Source organism: Ostrinia furnacalis, unplaced genomic scaffold (genome assembly GCF_004193835.3).
Source record: "Ostrinia furnacalis isolate ACB-3 unplaced genomic scaffold, ASM419383v2 OfSCF4936, whole genome shotgun sequence".
Taxonomy (NCBI): domain Eukaryota; kingdom Metazoa; phylum Arthropoda; class Insecta; order Lepidoptera; family Crambidae; genus Ostrinia; species Ostrinia furnacalis.
This window is the reverse complement of record NW_021135175.1, coordinates 206,761-228,011: the sequence shown is the minus strand read 5'-3', so window position 1 is coordinate 228,011 and position 21,251 is coordinate 206,761. Positions and strand designations below refer to the sequence as shown.

Genomic DNA, 21,251 nt, shown 5'->3' with positions numbered 1-21,251 from the left:
ATGTAAGTGACTAAAATGTTTCTTTGTTTTTATGTGGTGACATCGACCGTTTCGTGCCTATCGCAACAACGTCATTAGCATTCAGGGTTCAGCGATAACTTGAGCGTGGGCGACATACACAAACGTCCTATTCACCCGTGAATCGTTACCCAATTTGCACTACAGAAACAAAATTGTCATAGAAAAAGTTTTTGTTCAAGCATCTCATGAAAAAAGTTCGTCGCATTTATCGCATCAGTGTAATTGGTGTCCGAGTGGAGTGCTTCAAGTGTAAGCTCGCCTAATATCGCGTTATCTAATGATGATTGGTGTCTAACACAGGCCGGTGCGTCGTTATGTAGGCGGCAGAAGTGGCAACACGTGAATGGACGAGCCAGGGATCGATACAGCGGAGTGCGCAGGCCCGCGCTCTGAGTCCACAGCTGGCGTCCGACGGAATCGCCTCAACCTGAGTTTCAGTGCCTGTTTTGAGGCTTCAAGTGCTCCGGTATACCTCGAATATGGTCTCCGCACAGCGACGGCTCTAAACGGTAAGCGATTCCAAACGCCATATTGTTTTAAAATCATCTTTGTGCTTTTCTGCAAAGTTCGCCATGTCTGTGCCTCTTGAAACCTGTTACACAAACCAAAAATTTTATGTTCGCGTTATGTTTGTAAACTCTACATTTCTTTAATTTATTTTTAAATCCAACTCTTAAATTATCAACCATCTTTATTGTTTGTTGTGTTGCGTGCTTAGTTAGTGGCAGTCGTGTCGTGACATAGGCTAGTTACACCGCATATTAGGTATAGGTACACTTATTTGCTAAGTAGGTACGTAGGTATTGGATATGAATTTAAGTTATAAGGTGTATTTATAGTGGTATCATTGTTAATTCAGGTTTTTCTTTGGGTGGGAATAAAAGTGCGCGGGTCGTTCTGCTTGCGTGGGCGAACGAAAGGGCATGCCTACGTCATAGGGTTCGATATAGCAACCTATAGATATACAGCACGATCGGGTTCGGGACGATCATTAGGTTGGAATCTCGATTGTAATGCAATGATTTCTTGTTCCTGAAAAAGATTTTACGCCACAGGAACCGAAGGAGTCCTGTATTTAAGTAATTAACAGCTTTTGTTGTTTTGGATTCATAGCGTTTCTAGTTCTTACTGCAAGGGTAAGGAGTAAGGAGTGCCATAGAATCGGGAATGGCTTGAACGATGTTATTTATGCCTTTCGAGTTTCTTATTTGACATTCTGTGTAAAAATTTTCTAGGATAATCAGGTAGAAGATTGTTTCACGTTATCCAAGTCTATGACCAAACTGGTAACTATTGTGATACCTACATCTGGAATTTAATAGAGTTAGCACTATAAAAGATAGAGATTAAAACAAATATTAAAAAAAAAAAGATAAGATGATGCGATAATTGAGTGGAGCTTTTGCTTTAATATTTTCTTCAGAGCGAGTTTTGAGTAAAATAGTACTAGGTAGGTATGGTTAGTAAACGGAACCTCTAAATTTGTACAAAATCGTCACAATAAACGAGCTCTACATAATTTCTTCAGATTTTTCATATTGAATTCATAAGCTTTTAATTTGCCTCTCCATAATCACTTAGAGCCACAGTCGCCTACGCATTTTGTAATTAATAACATCACCTTCATGTTCAGAGGGAAAACTTGAAGTAAAAGCCCCCGCGTGGGAGAAAACGGGCGCGAATTCGACCAGTTTACGGAGACCCGTCATAACTTTACCGATATGTTTATTTAGGTATCACTAATCCGAATAATTAGGTCTTTCTTTTATAAATGTACTACATATATTGAACCTGCTGCGCAATATCGTGGGATACTTCGTGATTCAACTAGAAAACTTTGAAATGTTGAAAGTTTCGGATAATGTTTACTGTTGGGAAAGATAACCTTTGAATAACTATAGTTATTAAATTACCTACCTTAATAATTCGCCCGTAGATTTTTATCTAAAAGCAGCCTGGGTGTACCTACACTGATTTTGCTTTCCTTTGGAATTAAATATACAAGCGCTAAAATATTGTACTTACCTATGTGTACAATTTATTGTGTCAATTTATCAGAACTGTGACGTTCATAAATTACTAAAAGGACTCACCTAAACCACTGAAATTACTAAAGTGAACCCGAGGATCGATAAAATGATAGATACAGATAATTTGTTGCAGAGCCGATATTTCTTATTTTGATGGCTTGATACTAAGTATCTGTGCTAAGGCATAGACTATTTTTTTGTAAAAAGAAATACTGAAAAGAGGGACTTGGTTTATGAAAGTCCTATATTTTCATTATGCTTCATTAGTTTCCCGCTGGCCTCCCAAGATCACGTTTTTAATATAAATAATTTGTCTTAGTTCTGCCACAGAATAATAATAAGTACTGGTTCTGCCGTTATTAAAACGTTTTGCATTTCTCTGAAGCATTTCTAATCTACGCGGTCTAGCTTCTAATAACTTATTTATATCATTCAGATTTACCATTTTGTTTTACTTTCATAAGCATATTACATAATAATAATTTTAGGTGCTCAATTAGTACCTATAGAAGAATATTTTATTGTTTTCTCCTTAGGCATAATTAATGTTTATTTTGTTCTCTTGACAAGAACGAAGCAATGTTAAAAGGATTGTGTTAAATTATTTAGCGTCTCTATTCAACCAAGCGGAAATTAGCGGTACGTGCTGTAGACGTCTTCGAATACTAGGTCATTAAGCACATAACTTATCAGCATGTAATCGATCGGTTTTTTTAGCCTAGCTTCGGCTTCATCGTAATAACTTTGATAGGAATCGCGATATAGCTATCGCGAAGTAGCCTACTTTAGGAAGAAATAAAACTTTTTAGTGCCGTGTAACAAATAGGTACATACGATTTTTACGATTACCTATACAAGATAATGCAAGAAAGCTCAGTCAGAAAGGAAACATTATGTTACATGAAAACTATACTGAGGGTCTTTGGGTTTTTTTTATTCACGAGAAGTGCCAAAGGATCCACGAAATCTGACTTACATAATTACAAGTGAAGCGAAGTGCAAAACTACAGTACAAATTAACTACCTACTTACCTAGCTACTTTGCAAAAGAAACCATAAAACGGTGCATCTTTTTCTTTCCGAGAATAACTTATTCAATCTTTACTTTGGCCTCTTCAAAGAAAGCAGAAAAATAAAGAAAGATAAAAGAAAAGAAACTGTAGATGGGCAATTTGGAATGCAAAGAACATTGACCTCGGGGCGAAACCGCCTACGCTTTGAAAACTGCTACGGCATTGTAGTATCTCAACAATTCAGCGAATTTATACTATTTTTAAAGGCTAAAAATATTTTCAGTCGAGATTGATCATCTCACATAGTTACTATAGTGTTTCAGAAACATGTTTTATGAAACTTTTACACATAAGTTTACAATAACAAAACCAGTACCTACCTAAACTTTGCAGAGCCGCTAAGACTGCTTACTGGTAATTGAAAGAAAGAAAGAAAAAATATTAATTTAATTGAACGTTAAAGCACAGAATAATAATAAGTACCTACCTACTGTTAAATTAACACATGAATCAAACAGTTTTCTCAGTCTGAGTTGAAATCATCATGTACGAGTACTGTTTTGGAAAAAACAATCAATTTATGTAGATAACTATGATGCGCCAAAATGTTAGTAAAAAAATATTTACAGAGCGTTAATTGCTTTTACCGCTTAGTTTGTAAAATTCGTTCTGGCACAAATTGATGTAGGTAGTTATTAAATAGAGTGCCTCTTTTAAAACCCGGGATTTTAAAAGCTTTCAATTGGAAACATACAAAAACGGATGAAATAAAACATTGAAAAAGCCCTCGTAACAGCTAAGCTATAGAAAAACAATTTGTCTATCAATTTGCTTCAACTGTAGCGATTAGATAGTAAAATATTCAGTTTTAGACTAGTCTATCTTTAGGATTTTGAATCAGACAATCAATATTCGATTTTTTTGTATAAAATACAAACCTATATGACTCAATTTGATAGTTGGTTAAATATTTTTAACAAATTGAGTCGACTTAGTTGATCTTATATCTATTTAAATGCTTCTTGCGGACTTTATTAGGACGGATATTGCTACGACGCTACGAGAACTACGAGGTCGTAGTTCTTTGCTACGAGATTCGAATTGATATAATCAAGAAATCTATGATGATACTCGTAATTAAACTTTTGATCTTCATGCAATCGAAACCAGGGCGTCAGCTAGTGTAAAATTAGAAACTTCAAACTAACTATGTTAATACCTATTACTAAAAAAATATTCCAATATCTTGAAACCGATTCATTAGAAAATTCAAATAATTTCAATACCTACAAAGTTTTCTACTCGTAGGTATTAGAGGACTTATTATTATTCTGTGGTATTAGTGAGTATTTCTAGTAACTAAGGGATCTCAATGAATTTACATACAGATGAAGAGCTTTTGCCGTATTTGCTCATTCGATGAGGTTCATTTGGGAGCTTTTGTGTTCCAGCAACAAATTGTAGTTTAATTGCGTTCGTAATCACTCCCACACGACTCCATTAATTATTCTAGATATAGAAGACGACAAACAAAGGTTACGTATTAGAGACTTGAAGCTCATGAAACTAGTGTAGATTCATACTTTGATGTCCTTTAATACGAGTTTAATACTCGTAATACCAGAATATAACGACGTTAATTATATTAATACGAATCTGCTCTCAAGAACATAGTGAGGCTTGTGTGTCTAAATATTGCTTGAGGCAAATGCTTTGAATCTACTTTCATGTCTATTTTGGTAGTTATATTGATCTAGTTTCCATAATACAATAAGCTACCTATGAATACTGTACGCACGTTCTCTACCATCGAATACAGTTTTTTTCCATTCATAACAAAGAACCTACCTACATTATACTTCGTCCTTCGACATCACACAATATACTAAGTAGTCACGTCGATATGTATTTGTACGTTGGACGTTCGGACAAAAGATTTCTACTATAAGTAACTGTTAGGTACCTGGTGCTGGAGTTATTTTGGTATTATAGCTATTTTATTTATCGTAAATAGACTACAGAAATATGGGGCAACAAACATTTTACAAGTTCAGAAGCACTATTTTATGTTTAGGTCGGCACGTAACAGAGATGGATCGTTCGGGACACCTCCACATTATTTACTTGCCAAGATGTTCCAGTTTAGATTTAGGTTGTTTATTTCTACAATGTTTGCTACTCCTGGAGTATGTGACGAAAGATTAAATTACCTGAATAGATATTGAAGATTTTAAGATAATAATCAAGTTAAATTTGAAGAACTATGGCCACAGAATGCATTCTCTGAAGTCATATATATGTGGCAAGGGTAAGTTTAGCCAACAAAAATGAACATGAACTCGTACATTTAGTTGTGTATTGTTTGAAAAATAATACAATTTTGGTCGTTTTTGTGTGTAAGAAAAGGTGATAGCTCGGGCTTGACATTTTCATGACACCATTATTCATCATTCTGTCCTATCCGTTGTGTTGTTCTTTTGTTTTGTTTTCATATTATCCCTTAATGGCTAGTGACAACAATGATATCCACGTAAGATAAAGGCGTTCTTGAAAGACAAATGTTTAACTACATATAAGCTATAAAAGCCAGCGTTACGTAAATGTTTTAAAAAGCGGGATTTATTTATGAAAACCCACATGAAAACTTGTTGAAAAGTTTTCATTGTTAGGTGTTTGAGTAAGTTTCGTTTTTCCAGGTCCTCAGTGGAAATGGAATGGAATATTATACTAATATTGTCTTTAAAGATGTCCGTTAGATTTTTTTATGAATTCATATAGTTTAAATTCAAATTATCCATTGCATTGTGCAGAATAAAATTTAGAACTTTGGAGATACGCTCATACGCTTGGGCTTGAAACTTTTATAGAAACGTTCCGTTTTCTTTAAGATATTATACAATATGCTCTAAGTCTAGGCGGAGAGAGCTCGCGTCTTGAAGGCAAGAGTTGTAGGAATACCTAGATGGGAAAATCTACCCTTTAATTAAACAATATTGTTGTCTAACTAATTATTGATAGTGTTCATTTTTGTGTGCAGATGTGATGTGCCGCCTCCGCTGGAGGCCGGCTTTGTGGGCGCTGGCGCTTCTGAGCTCGCTGGCGCCCTCGCACGCCGATGGGAACATAGGTAACTAATTTTTACATTTATTTTTTATTAAAGATAGATTGCAGACCGCATACTTCAAGCCACCGCGGCTTCTTCTTTGAACCTCTGTGAAAGAAATAGTTGGCATTTTGATATTATTTATTACCATTTGTTCCAAATTAATTCCAGTACTAACAATATTCCTTCAATTTTTGTAGCTTTAAAATTCACAAGAAGTAAACCAAAATTGTTGGTATCACTTAGCGTACTTTATCTATTCGGAAATTACTATTTGAAACGTTTTCCCAATTATATGAAGTAGGAACAAACAACTTCACAAGAAATATAAACACAAGTGAGTTTGTTTGGGTTGTTCGAAAGTACCGATTGGAAAAGTTCGAAGGATCATGTTTACAGTTACAGTACAAACACATTAAGCTTCTCGATAATGTTTACCTACTAAATAATGTTTATTTAACATTAAAGGTCATTAGCACTCTTATCAACCCGGAAAGGGACCAACACCGTATCGTCTTTCCAGCGCTGTCAACCGCGAGACAAGGCATTTACGTTACGTTACGTTTAGCGTGCGTTGCAGCATGGATTTTAATACAAAGAATACTGACCGCCTCGGGTTGATCCGTTTTCGGGTTTGTAAGCGTGCTTCGTCCTTAAAACTCTTTTAAAATCGCAAATTTTTCACAGGATGTCTATTCAGCGCCACTCTGTGCGTCGACGGGGTGGAATGGTGCTACGATGGTAGGTACTAGGTTAAGATTAGTTCAATAGCCTGTGAATGTCAATAATAATGTCGATAGAACATTATACTAATACCTACTAAAAAAATTAGATTTCGCCTTCGGGAGGTGCATCCAGATCTACGAGGAGCCGGACGAAGGGGCCCTCTACAAGTAAGTACTCCTGGACTCATAATATATTATGTTATAAATTAATTATTTCATTGGTTTAAAGTATTGCCACAAATTATTAATACAAGGAAAGGCCTAGGTAGCGCCACAGGGAATGCTATTGGGATCACATTCACATAGTTTTTCTCGGGCTAAATATAGAGCAGAATAATTGACATTAAAGAAAAATACTATTAAATGATGTAAAATTGATCCTTGGCAATCTATTATGTATTTGAAAAAATCATTTAAAAATTTAAAAATCAATTTAAAAATTACCCACCTAAATTAAAGTTTCCTTCAATCAATCAGGTATGACATGTCCTCGGGCCAACTGCAGTGGTTCGAGGGCGAGCTACAGCGGCTGGCCTCGCGCGGCTACCGCTGGGAGCATGCGTACACGCAGTGCGTGCTACAGGCCATGCTCTACACGCTACGACAGAACCTGTAAGTGCCTTATTATACACATACTCGTATCACTGCAATGTGTCTGCAAGGGTTCCCACTTTTTTTCATCCCACGGCGCAGTATTTTGTCACGATACGCCCTACCTTTTGAAAAAGATTCAGTCGAAAGAAATAGGCACCTATAATGATAGTTGATAGTAGTTAGGTAGATAGGAACAAAAATTAAAACATCTAGCTACAATATGAAATTTCTACGGCGCACCGCGGCGCACACTTTAGGAACCCCTGGTGTACAGCAGACGTAACTACGGTGCTACGAGAATGTAACTACGGTGCTACGAGAATATTACTACGGACAGGAATAACGTAGTATTTACATAGTGCGCGCTACGAGCTCTACTCACTACGGCAGTACCAAAACGATCGAGTGTTTTGACGTTTATGAAACGCTACGTTATGTAGCAGTGCTACAGGTCACGATGAGAACGTGTAATAGGTGCCGTACCAGCACTGATGCAAGGATGACGAGCCATGATGAGAATAAATAGTGCAACTTCGTAACACGCTACGGTTATGAAAACAAATGTACGAGTACATACGAGTATACCTAATAATACCTATTTTAAGTGATACCTACCTAATTCCATGTAAAGTTTCACTTCCAAAACGTGGGTGTAGTATTCGGTCTAGGTGAATTTAACGCCTTGTTTAATAAACAAGGTCTATGAGGCATTATAAATCGCCCACTCATTGACTTTTACGAACTCTACTACTTTTATAAGTTGTTTAATTACTAAGTAAATCTGAATGAATTACGTTTCTTTACAAACATCAACTAAATGCGTAAGTCACATTAGTAGCTACGCTATTTTGATTTATAGTTAGCAAACTTAGGGTAGACCGGGGACAATAGTACCATTTTTTGGAAATTGTTCAATATTGAGAAATCTAATGAAATATAACTTATTCTGTTAGTATGCTGTAAAAACTAGACTCCTAAGCTACAAATTTAAGCATGCAGAGTTGAACTATTCTTTCGAATACTTAATGAAAAACGAGTTTGAACTGTACGATGTCTCATGTTACAATTGACCCCTACAACGGGTCAATTGTACCAATAATATATGAGGCTATAAAAGTCGTTATGTTTATCTAATCATCACCTTTATTGGTATTCTGTACTCTTAATCTCCTACAATCATCATTCTTTATTAATTGAGATCGAAAATATTTAGGAACAAGTATGAAAAATCAACACTAAAGTTTAAAAACAAAACAAGAACTTTTCTTCCATAAAAACGAAAAAGCTAACTGTTTCTACATAATATGTCATTTATTTGGCTCGGATATTGCTCCTGAAACAACAATAAGCATAATAACAATGATAGAATACTCAAAACTTAAAAATCTATTTTTGTATGAGGGTACAATTGACCCCTGGTACAATTGACCCTGATTTATTTATACCTACTAATGCTTCGCCCTTTTAAAAAATTTTCATAAGCCTGTTCATAAAGGAATAGATCCGTTGATCCGTGATCAGTACTTTTGACTCTACGTCGAGGCATCTAAAACAAAACGTTCAAATACTTAGTTACTTACTGAATTAAGCTAAAATGTACATATTCAGAAGGGTTTTAGAAACCTATATTAAAATATTTTAAGTAGAACCCTAAGGAGAGGCCGACTTTCGCCGGCATCATGCGGTATATGGACACGAATAAGTCTGAGACGGCCATTGCTGCTCTTAGGTGAGTACAGACAACAGCACTATTGTGCTTTGTGTAGATCTTATTAGATCTGCACGCTTAGGGTGTNCAAATAGCATATAAGGCAACTTATGGGCTCATATATTTGACATAAAAACTTACTGCGGCTGGGCAAAAAACAAAAATCCTTCCTGTACACCTTCGTTTTTCAGCGCAAGCGCCGCCGACTGGTGAGCGGATGGAAACACAAAAAGCGCATATTCTGACGCTATGCACACAATCTAACGTCGCTTGTATGAAGAAATATCGCCGATGGTACTATTGACCCGTGGTACTATTGTACCCGGTCTACCCTACCTAAAGTTCTAAGTTCGTTCAAAGTGAAACATGCAGAATAAAATATGCTCGCTCAACACGTCTACACATTTTTTTCGTTTATGTGTTACTCCCACACAAACTCTCGTCCACCTACCTATTTCTATTAATACTACCACTGACCTTTTGCAGGGTATGCAAATATGCCTCTAATTGATAACTTTAGACTTTCAATATCGTCGTGAAATTTCAGGGATCCATCCATAGTGAACACCAAGATATGTGAACACTTTGTTGATCCAAAACTAAGCTCTGAAAACATTGGAGACGGAGAGGACGATACAGAAGTAAGTCACGTTTAAATCATTAGGAAGACAATTTATCTACGCTGTTTTTGTAATTTCCGAATTATATTTTAGGTTGAGCCTGATGAGACAGCCTTTGTGCGTTTTACGCCGAATTCGCAAATTGCCGATTCTGATTACGCAAACGAAGTATACAACCCCCCATTGACCCCCGATGAAGACCCGATAGCATATCTTATGGCTAAAGGTAATACAGTCTCTTGTATTAAGTATTGATTAAACTGTGGGAGTCTAAAGATAATATTGTGATTACAGAAAATGAAGATGAACTCAATAATGACGAAAATCCAAGTGATAAATTACGTGACTTGATGATGATGAGCACACAAGAAGAGGAGTCCCCTGTCATACTGCCTTTTGAAGGATTTAGGGAAAGGATACAAGCTGAGAAGGCAAAGGCCCATGATAGTGACAACACGGTCCCTAATGTAATGATAGACAAAGATAAGAAATCCCTTCCGAAAGCGGAGAAAGATAACGAAGTCGCATCCTTCTCAGACGAAGAACGTCTGGGTGCTCATTTCAGGAAAATTAAAACTAAGCCTCCGCCGTACACAGCGGAATATATTACCGGAAATAGATTCTCACCTTTAGATGCTGAAATCCGTTCGAACGCTTTAGAAAAATACAAGCAAAGCTTTGCTGAGAAAAACTTCCCTTTTGAATATGAAGCAGTGGAAATGCCGGAACAGAGAATTTATAATGACGAAGACGGCTTGGACGAAATTCCATTTGATGCTGGAAGTGGCGAACTAGATCCCTACCATTCAAAAGGTACCTTGAGTTTAATTTGATGGTTTGACAAGAAATAAAACTTTATAAATACCTACTCATTAATTTCTTGAACTTTTTCAGATGGCCCTATAGGTCTGGATGGGAAACCTTCTAAAAATATGGAGTACTTAATGAATTACTGGCGAGAAATCATAAATTCTAAATTGAAACCACAAGGCGCCTTATACGCAGAAGGTGGCCCCTTGAAAGCTGATGACGTGCAGGGTGAGTTCTGTTTACCAAAAATGAGAGCCATAAAATATCATGTAAAGAAAATAATTTATGTTGCTTTATTGTTTTATTTGCAGTGTAGGTTATTCGACGCAGCAGCATTGTCTCACTCATTATTTTAAATACCAAACATGATTGTTCTTCTTTGTTTATTATGTTAATCGATTTTATTTTCTTTTCTGACTGATCTCTGTCACATAGGCCCCCTAAACCCGAATGGCTCGGCCCCGACACCCACACACCGGCTCGATGGTGTTACAGATACCGACCATGTTTCAGGTGATACTCCCAAATTTTATTCTGAAGAAATTCAAGATTTCTTTAATAACGAATGGGGATTTAAACGTAGGGAAAGAGACGATGTTAAAAAGCCCGGGCCTCGCCTGGACGCGAAAACGTTAAAGATTTTATACCACAATAAATCAGTGACAGGTTAGTGTCACGATAGCCTGAGATAGTTTGTTTTAGAATATTGTCAATGTACCCTCCAGACAAACAATATTATGTTCCAACGGAATATAAAATGCCCTTCCTAAAATTTCGATGCACTCTACATTTGTCTAGAATATTGCACTAAATGTTTCCCTATGTGAGCACATCTTATTTTCTTTGTCACATTCAGCATGTATTTTATGGTTATTTATTTATTTTCGGTCTTCCTTTTTAAGTGTTGTCTATTACCTACTTATCTACACTTATTTATTTTAATTTATGGGATGGGTGATATATTTTTGTTATTGTCGTGATCATTTTTCTTACATTATTCATGTCGTTCATGTTTCTATTTTTATAAATGTTAGATGCCTGTCTGTAATACACGCTTCTTGTATAAAATATGACCTCTACTTTTCTCTATTTATTCTACACCCCTATAAATATTAATTTCTAATAATACCTAGTTCTGTGTGTACTTACTACTTATCTAATAATTATTATATTCATATCTATTTTATTAACATGATCTGCAAAGTTTTCATTTTGAAAGGCAATTATTGCATTAGGTATAAGTACCTACTGTAATTCTCAAAACCATGAGGAAATGATGTAAACCTTGCCAAGCTTTGTTTTTATAATGTGCATGTTCCCAGTTTTGTATAAATGTTGTGATCAGCAAATTCTTGTAGAATGTTATGATTGATTCCATGGAGAATTATTCTCTTTCCAGCTCACGGGCCGGCTGATGCTCAGAAATCACCACATGGGCATGATCATGACCACAATGATTACGATTATGATCCTTCTTACGCATACGTCTTGTTCCAAGACAGGTAAAGCTCTACTAAATTCTCACATTCAATAAATAAATAAGTCCCGAGTTTAAATTTTGTTTTGTTTTTGCTTCAGATTCCTAACTGATTGGGAGAAAGGCATTTCATTCATATCAAGGCTTGAAGAAATGCTCGGATTGGAAAAAAATACTTTTACCAACCCTCGGTAAGTTGAAATTGCTTGTGAATTATTATGTAGTTATTTCACGAAAGATGGAAACAGGAATTGAAGATTTTCTTTTACTTTGCTTACAGGGTTGACAGAGGTGAAGTTACTTTCAAAGTAGAAAAGAACAACAAAGGTTATAACGCCGTGGATGTCGCTCGACGTGTTGGTAAGAAATTTTTCTAAATTAAGAATCAGAATTAGATAAATAATGCTAAAATCTAATTAATCTTTTATTTTTAGATGATATCAAAGAAGACCTGCGTCGAGAAACTGGCGCTCAAGTTTTGTCAACTGGCGTTGGTGATCGGGTAAGTTTGTATTGAAATGTTTAACTAGGTAGCCAAAGAACAAATTGAAACTGAAAAATCACCTAACATAATCTAAAAATCAGTCCATTTCACAGAGCAAGCGTCCCGTGATCCGCCATATTGAGTCTCCGGAGACCTTGTTCTTTGGTCTGGAGTTGCCAGTACTCCTGGCTTTGGTGGGCAGCCTGGCGGTTTTGATAGTAGGGGCGGTCATCTTTGCCGTCCTTCTAAAACGAGACTTCAACTCTAAGAGGAAGATGCAAGGTCTGTCTTCCGCAGCAGAAATTGATGCTGAGGCTAAAATGGACTACCAGGTAACAATAGAGGTATATAAATTATGAACGACTACTAACTAACTAAAGCAAGCTACTAGTCTTCATTTTTTACGTACTTACTCATTTTACTTATTTAAATTGTTCTGCATAGAGATCACTTATTATTTTACTAATAATACTTATTTATGATACTAGTAATTAAATAATTATGTTATGCCTACTTAATAGGTGGTTTTGTATTTTGTGCGCTAAGAATAACATATTAGGCTTTATTAATTAGCATAATAGGTGCTAATTACTAAAATCAATAATGTCACAAAGATACGAAAGAGTCCAATAACTATAGTGTTTTTACTCGAGAAATACACACAATCACAGCGGCTTTATTTCACTTTATTATTCAATCACAATATTATAGTAAATCAATCTAGTGCGAGCTTACTTTAGTCCGTAGTAATAGCACTATTTAGGTACTATAAGTTGAACCAGTGATCAACATTAGCTGATCGTTGCAGGAGCTGTGCCGTGCCCGTATGTCGGGCAAGTGGACTGGCCAGCAGGCGACGGCAGCGGCGCCGCACCCGACCGAACCGCCACAGCGTATCACCTCGCTGTCTCGCGAACCAGACGCGAACTCGCCCTCGACCAGGTCCAGTACTTCATCCTGGTGAGCGAGTTCTTTTGTTTTTCTTCTGTGATGTCAATATTACGCGTGTACGAAGACTGGCCAGCAAGTGATTATAGCGGAGATGTCTGTCTATCGCGTGACCCCGGTTCTAACTCGCCCTCAAAGGACCCGAACTTCATCTTGATGTGCGACTTTATATTGTCCTTTAGTTCGTCCTTACTCAGTAGTTTCCATGCTGTATAATATACTAACAGAGTGAACCGAGGATCTTAGCATTTATTTTTCTTTAAAAGATAATATTTATCGAAAAATAAATTATTTGCAGGAGTGAAGAACCAGCTCTGACTAACATGGATATTTCCACTGGACACATGGTTTTGGTAAGTTTCTTATTCATCCTATTGTAATGGAGACTGTATTGTCCTCTCCATGATCTTTTTGATATTATGTACAGTTCTAAAGATCTTGATTATTATGACGTCTTGTGCTAGGCCTACATGGAAGACCACCTCCGCAACAAAGATCGCCTGGAGCAGGAGTGGCGTGCGCTTTGTGCTTATGAAGCGGAGCCCTGCGCCACCGTCGCTGCCCTCAAGCAAGACAACACCGGCAAGAACCGATATGCTGATGTCCTGCCGTATGACCACTCGCGGGTCACCCTCAACACCCTGTCCAACCATCTCGGATCTGACTACATCAATGCTTCGACTATTGTAAGTTGCTAAATGTGCAGTTTCGTTTGATAATGTAACACTACAATTTTCGAACTTTATAATTTTTGTATCTCTTAGAATAAGAAGATAATATAGTGGCTGTGCCATGATAGTGCCTATCTATTACTGACTGAATGGCCAATGTAACCACGTAGGTAAGGCTTTGAGCATTAAGTCCAACTGTTTTAGGTTTACACTAATATTTCGTGCAATAAAGAAGCAAAAATATATTAAGTAAAAATAATTAATTCATTACGGGACTATTCCCACATCTCGTTCCTACCGCTCCAACTCCTGTGTAGCCAGGATCTACAGCTTGACCGCCAATAATAATCCAGCCCGTGAAGGTCAAGTTTGTCCCGCGGGGGACTGTCATTGGACCCGCCATTTCCCGCAACGAAATTAATCAGAATAACGTAGGAGGAGTTAGAGGTTAAGGTTCGACTTCCCTCCAAATCAGTTAGTAAATTTTATATTAAAAAAAGTATTTCTAAAATGCCTACAAATTACTGTTAAACATTGTCCTTGCTGCAGACGGATCACGACCCCCGCAACCCGGCATACATCGCCGCCGCCGGTCCGCTGGCACACACGGCGCCCGACTTCTGGCAGATGGTGTGGGAGCAGGGCAGCGTCGTCATGGTGATGCTGACGCGCCTCACTGAGAACGGACAGCAGCTCTGCCACCGGTACTGGCCGGAGGAAGGCTCGGAACTGTACCACATCTATGAGGTAAGACGCATTTGTGATCCAGCTGTGAGAGAGAGCATTATATGTAGATAACCACATGAGAATTCCATCTTATATATTCCTTATTTTTTTCCTAATTTGGTTAAAATCTTGGAAAAGTGAGTATGATGACTAGTTTTTTCTTTTTTTTTCTTGGCTTTCGTGATAACTAGTTACATACAGAACATTTCTTGTCTATGAATAACATTTTAGACCAACAAACTTAGATAGGTAATTTTTTTTCTTCCAAAAATGAAAAAGATTCTGGGAAAAAGTAGGTATACAGTGACACTGAACTGTGTTATTGTTTAAACGTATTTACTAATATTTTTACCATTTTCTACCACCAGGTCCACCTAGTGAGCGAGCACATCTGGTGCGACGACTACCTGGTCCGCAGCTTCTACCTGAAGAACCAACGCACGGGCGAGACGCGCACCGTCACGCAGTTCCACTTCCTCTCCTGGCCCGAGAATGGAGTGCCATCTTCGACGAAGGCTTTGCTCGAATTTAGAAGGTAAAGAAACCACTTTGAATACTTTTCTTGCCTAAAATCGTTTGCGCTTGACTTTTAAATTATGCTCAGTGATAAAATTATAATGGATGTTAATTGCTGAAAATATTTTTTTACAGGAAAGTGAACAAATCTTACCGAGGACGATCCTGCCCGATTGTGGTGCATTGCAGGCAAGTTCTTTGTTTCTTGTTTTTGTGAGGTTCTCAATGTGTTAAGTATTATTTATTTTCATAAATATAAAGTTTAATCTGCTACAATCTGCTACATGATTCAACTGATTGATAAATGCAACTGAAATTGTTATCCGGGGACTAAAACTAATAAATCTTTGAGAATTTGGATACCTGAAGTAATCGCATATTACTTAAGTAAAGTGCAATAAGAAATGGTACATAGTAATTACTGATTAATACTTACTCGTAATAATGGACAATGTTTTTAGAAACAAAGCAATGACAACTCATTAATGCTTATCAAGTACGTGACAATGCTTAGGTAGGTTACTGATTATCGTTCCAACTTCCCATACATAATATCTATGCTAAATGCTATTAGAAATCTTGTCTGATCTCAACATCATATGACAGATAAGATATTCGAGACTATGACGTAACATCGCACTATCAGTCCTATCAGATTGGTATCAAACTACTTCGAATTCAAGAAAAAAAATCCCAGCCTTGTTCATATCCTGATGTCTGAACCGATAATAAAGCCTCGGGTATATGTAATAAGAGACAAAATGTTGCAATGAGTGTCACTTCATTCATCGAAACTGCACGAAGACACGCTACAATATTGTTTCTCGGACATTGTCACGTAGAGCAATACATGTACAACAGCATAAATAAATAAAGTTTACTTGTCGCTCCATTCTAGTGTATTCAGTTTTCTAATTTGGGGAAAATTAGGCTGGATAATCTTGATTTTCAGGATAAGGATATCGAAAAACATAAAGTAGAGCAGATTCTAATACAAGACGAATACTTATACAGGGTGTTTCTTGTAAGGTGTCAAGCCGAAGGCAGGTGATAGGTGAGGACTAGACCTATCGATTTTACCCCCATGTATGTTTTACGATTTTTCATAGTTTAGAAGTTATCGTTAATTTTGTGATTTTTTCAAATTGTATGACCTAGTAGGCTTTAAATTTTTTTTTCTTTTTTTTGGGTCGATTTTTCTCAGTTTTCTTTTTTTTTGACAGATTCCCTATTAATTGCAGATTTTTGAAAAAAAAAATCAACTTCCTATCTTTGATGCAAGATACAAAATTTTTGCTAGAAACATAAAAAATATGCTTTTAGCGGAACATTCTAAAATTTTCAACTTAAAAGTGTGTGTGCGTGTGTCTGTGTGTCTGTGAGAGAGAGAGAGAGATAGAGCAAAAAAGGGTGTAATGATTTAATTTAAAGTAAATGTTCAAAATGTCCGTCGCTGACCTGAATGCACATTCGACAACGACGCAAAACAATTATTCGTAAATTTACAAAAGCTTCTTGCATTCTAATATGGTTTATCATCAAAATTTTCATATTCCCTTTTGTATACCACATGAAGAGCAAGAGCTTCCACGTTGTGGATAAAAAAAATCTTTTCAGTTATTGTCTCTAAATGTGTTCTACATATCGTAAACTTAGGGGATTGCAAATATTACTTAGTCCTAAGAAAGTCAAAAACATGTAACGGAATCTCCGACTTACCACTTTAGTGGAGCGATTACAGAAAATAATGGCCTATTAAGTACATGTTTTTTTGTGTTATTATGAAAGTTCAGAAAATTGCGCAGTTTTTAAAATTATTTTGGACCTATGGAAATTCTTTTTTTTTCTCATACATTTCAATTGAAAATTTTAGAATGTTCTGCTAAAAGCATATTTTTTATGTTTCTAGCAAAAATTTTGTATCTTGCATCAAAGATAGGAAGGTGATTATTTTTTTCAAATATCTGCAACTAATAGGGAATCTGTCAAAAAAAAGAAATCTGAGAAAAGTCAACCAAAAAAAAAGATAAAAAAAAAATTAAGCCACTAGGTCATGAAATCTGAAAAAATCACAGAATTAACGATAACTTCTAAACTACGAAAAATCGTAGAACATACATGGGGGTGAAATCGATAGGTCTAGTCCTCACCTATCACCTGCCTTCGGCTTGACACCTTACAAGAAACACCCTGTATACGGACGTCGGCCATACATTACTAATATTGTGATATTCCTACTCGTATGATCTAAGAAAGAAATTTCTTGCAAAATTCACTTTTAATCTTTATTAATAAATTAAAATTTTAGTGACGGAGCTGGGCGAACGGGGACCTATTGCTTGATCGACATGGTACTGAACCGGATGGCGAAGGGCGCGAAGGAGATCGACATAGCCGCCACCTTAGAGCACATAAGGGACCAGCGCCCGCGCACCGTGGCCACCAAGCAGCAGTTCGAGTTCGTTCTCATGGCTGTTGCTGAAGAGGTAAGTTTGTACTTTAAGGTCTATTTGTCTCTTAGCCGAGAGTGAGAAAAAAAACTTCTCGAATGAAGATCGCGATCTCGTCAGACGTATCGTGAGATGTCCACCTGCTCCTTGGATGGACGACCTCAAGAAGAAAGCTGGCAACGGCTGAATGAAAACATACCACTCCTTTACGTCGCGCAGTCGGGTAAAAAGAGGGAATTTTTGGTGTTCTTTAGGAAGCTACCATTCAGCAGTGGACTGCGAAAAGCTAAAACGATGATGATGATGATGTTAACCAAAGGACATATTTTTCTTACCACCCTGAATAAGCTTTATACGTTAAGTTTATACATTGTGTAAATTCAAAATACATTTTCTTGATTTAGGTGCACGCCATACTGAAAGCTCTGCCGGCCCACCTGCAACAACTTCAGGAGAAGAAAGAAAAAGAAAAGGAAAAGGAAAAAGAAACCAACGACAAGGAAAAACCAAACAATTGAAACACGCGCTAATGACATGACTTTATTTTACTATAGCTACGTATTGATGTCTGTTTCTTGATCTAGACTGAAAATTTCGCTCTTAAAATATCACAATTTATTTATTTTAATATACATATTGTTAATTATTATCAACCAACTGAATATATTTATACTTACTGCTAGTCTTATTCGAAATTTTCAATCTAGAGTATTTGTATTGTACGTATTTACGCTTTTGTGCGCTTAATGCTAAACGCTTTTTTTATTTATTTCGTGTATATTAAACACTTGTTTGTAATATTTTCTGTAATGTAAAGTTTATGGTAGTACTTGGTGTGATGTTTTGAAGGAAAGCAATTATGGTCGCGTGGCCTAAGCTGTTTTTGTCTTTATCTACTTCTTTCCATAAAATGAAATGGCACAAAAGCCTTAAAATGTTTAGTCCACTGGGTTATTTCAAGTTTAATTCAAATATCAATTCTCAAGTTACAAAAAGATAACATAGAGGCCCAAAACACACGCCACGATAATGGTGTCAAATATCTAGGAAATATTTATTTTTCTAAGAAAGCTTTTCTATCAGCAGATATTTTATATATTTTCATAAAAACATAAACACAAAGCTATTTATTCAATAAACTACACAAATTGTTACTAATTACGAGTATCTATACATTTTACGCCAAAATATACAGGGAGTTATTTTATTCATTCAAATTGTTTAAAAATTAATAAATAAATAAGAAATTAGATAGAATTCAGGACATTAGAGTTGCTTGTTTTGTATGTTAGTGGTTTGAGCATTTTGAATGAAAAAAAAACTCGCTGTATATTTTACGTTGCCTGGCTTCTTTGCTGTCGTATCATAGTCAATTGTAAAGGTGTCTAAAAGTTTTATTATCTATTGCTATTATTTTAGTCCGAGTTTTAATTTTACGCTAGAATTCCGGTACAGTCAAGTGCACATTACAAGTAACAAATCTAACTTGAAACATTTTAAACTAAGTTGTTAGTGCAGCCGTCAGCACATCATTTTTCGTTTTTGTCGCAAAATAGTATCTATTACAAGTACATAAAATGCCACAGGTTTAAAAGCTGGGTGTGCCGGCGTCTGTACTAAAGTCTATAGTTAGTTACCTAGTTGATGCAAACTTCAATTATTTGTTAATTAAAGACCTGCCTCTTTTAAAAAATATATGGCATGTTTGAAGGATTGTTGCTGCGCATCAGATGCGCATAGCTGTGAATTGATCTAGTCGGTAAAATGTTAAAGTGCTGTTATTTGTTAAATCATAATTTTATTTCGCTTTCTAGTAAATGTTCACAAATTATTTTGTACACAAATGTACGTGCTACCTTAGCGATCATGTTATTTACCTATAGTTATACAGTTTTGTTAATATTAACTAAATTGTAATAGAAATATGATGAACAAAACTAAGATAAGACATGATAATATCGCCGCCGAATCATATCCTGAACGAACGGAATACCTGATAAATATAATCACGAGGACAAAATAACTATTTACAAATAATAAACAATAGAAATCGTTAGTAACACGTACTATGTATGAGATTTGTATAAGATTATATTTATTGCATATTATGGGAAAATGTAAAAAAAAATACCCACGAAATTATGAATGTAGAATAGATTTAAGAGAAAATATATTTAACCGTATTTCTGTATGAAATTATATGTAGTTTTTATGTGAATGATTGAATAATGGATTTTGATTATTAAATTGTTTTAGGGATAAGACGAACGGTATCCTGATTTCCTTAGAATATCCTATCCTTATATCGTTCAGTCCTACTCACCTCCAGAGACCGATTTAAGATGATAATAAACATCCTGAATAATTAAAGGATTAACCTAAAGTGGGCTCCAGATAGGTACTTTATCACCAGTGGCTAGACATTCAGCTAGAGAAGCGGTCGCTCAAGGCACCAGGCGGCATAATACCGAAAGCTGTTATCGCCATCTCTTGGAACCCCAAACAATCTGATGTGACATTTTGGGCTGAAAGGAATGCAATCGATCTACGACTATTTAGAGACTATGTCAACAGTATGGTCGTATTCGTTATCGTCATAGCTGGGCACCGGTAATCAAATAGTTAACTTCGTTAATCGTTGATAAAAAAATTAACTTCGTTAAACGCTAAAACGTTACATTTAGCAAGATTTAACGCAAGTTAACGTTAATCGTTAATCCGTTAACACATTATAATAAAACGAAAAAAATAATTGTAAGCAAGGTTCAAATAATTTCGAAAGCTTGTATCGCGCATGGAATTTATTCCTCTTTTTAGCCAGACAGTTTTGACAGTTCCAACTCCTTGCCAGACAGTTTTTTTAGGATAGCTGCCAAAGCCACGATGACCCAAACTTCATAATCCACCAACATTCTAACCTATATTTATTGGGAGCATACTCTGACAAACTTTCAACTTTTATAAAATGACGTTGATATGGCGTTCACCAGCTCTTAGTCTATAGTATCTCAATCTCAGAGCCTTGGTTCAATTACCTACAATACAATTTAGCACCAATGTGCTCGAAAAGACAAATCCAACTAACCCAAATTCGATGCGATTCCGCCGTTTCATTTCTTAGGAGTTCCTATGGCCGCCTCCTGACTCCATCATTAGACCAGCTCAATGGTACCACAACATTGATACTTTAATTTGTAATCTGCCTGTTTTGTTATTCTTTAGCATCAAAGTATGCATATGTTACATCTCATATTATGTATAATGTATACAGGGTGTTAGGTAAATGGGTATATGAGCCGACACTAGCCCATGTTAACATGTTCATATAAATGGTATGGTGAAGTCAGAAAATTGA

The 21,251-nt window shown here is 36.2% G+C and overlaps 1 protein-coding gene across 6 annotated transcripts; it reads left to right on the top strand.

Annotated features, from left to right (window-relative positions):
- The first annotated feature begins 90 nt into the window (after window positions 1–90).
- Window positions 91–20,049, top strand: LOC114360294 (tyrosine phosphatase IA-2). Of its 6 annotated transcripts, none has more exons than XM_028314924.1 (23): window positions 91–530; window positions 6,102–6,191; window positions 6,855–6,908; window positions 7,000–7,060; window positions 7,370–7,504; window positions 9,742–9,835; window positions 9,908–10,040; window positions 10,109–10,627; window positions 10,709–10,852; window positions 11,060–11,137; window positions 12,024–12,126; window positions 12,203–12,292; window positions 12,382–12,461; window positions 12,536–12,603; window positions 12,687–12,929; window positions 13,394–13,545; window positions 13,832–13,886; window positions 13,998–14,219; window positions 14,751–14,951; window positions 15,299–15,465; window positions 15,582–15,635; window positions 17,755–17,932; window positions 18,301–20,049. In XM_028314924.1, exons 1-23 carry the CDS (start codon window positions 365–367, stop codon window positions 18,412–18,414), a joined length of 3,201 nt encoding a protein of 1,066 aa, XP_028170725.1. In that variant the 5' UTR covers window positions 91–364; the 3' UTR covers window positions 18,415–20,049. The 6 variants fall into 6 exon arrangements, with proteins under 6 accessions (XP_028170725.1, XP_028170722.1, XP_028170723.1 ...); XM_028314921.1 differs by lacking the exon at window positions 11,060–11,137 and adding an exon at window positions 11,138–11,290 and having other exon boundaries at window positions 92–530; XM_028314922.1 differs by lacking the exon at window positions 11,060–11,137 and adding an exon at window positions 11,138–11,290 and having other exon boundaries at window positions 93–530; window positions 12,699–12,929.
- The last annotated feature ends 1,202 nt before the right edge of the window (window positions 20,050–21,251 follow it).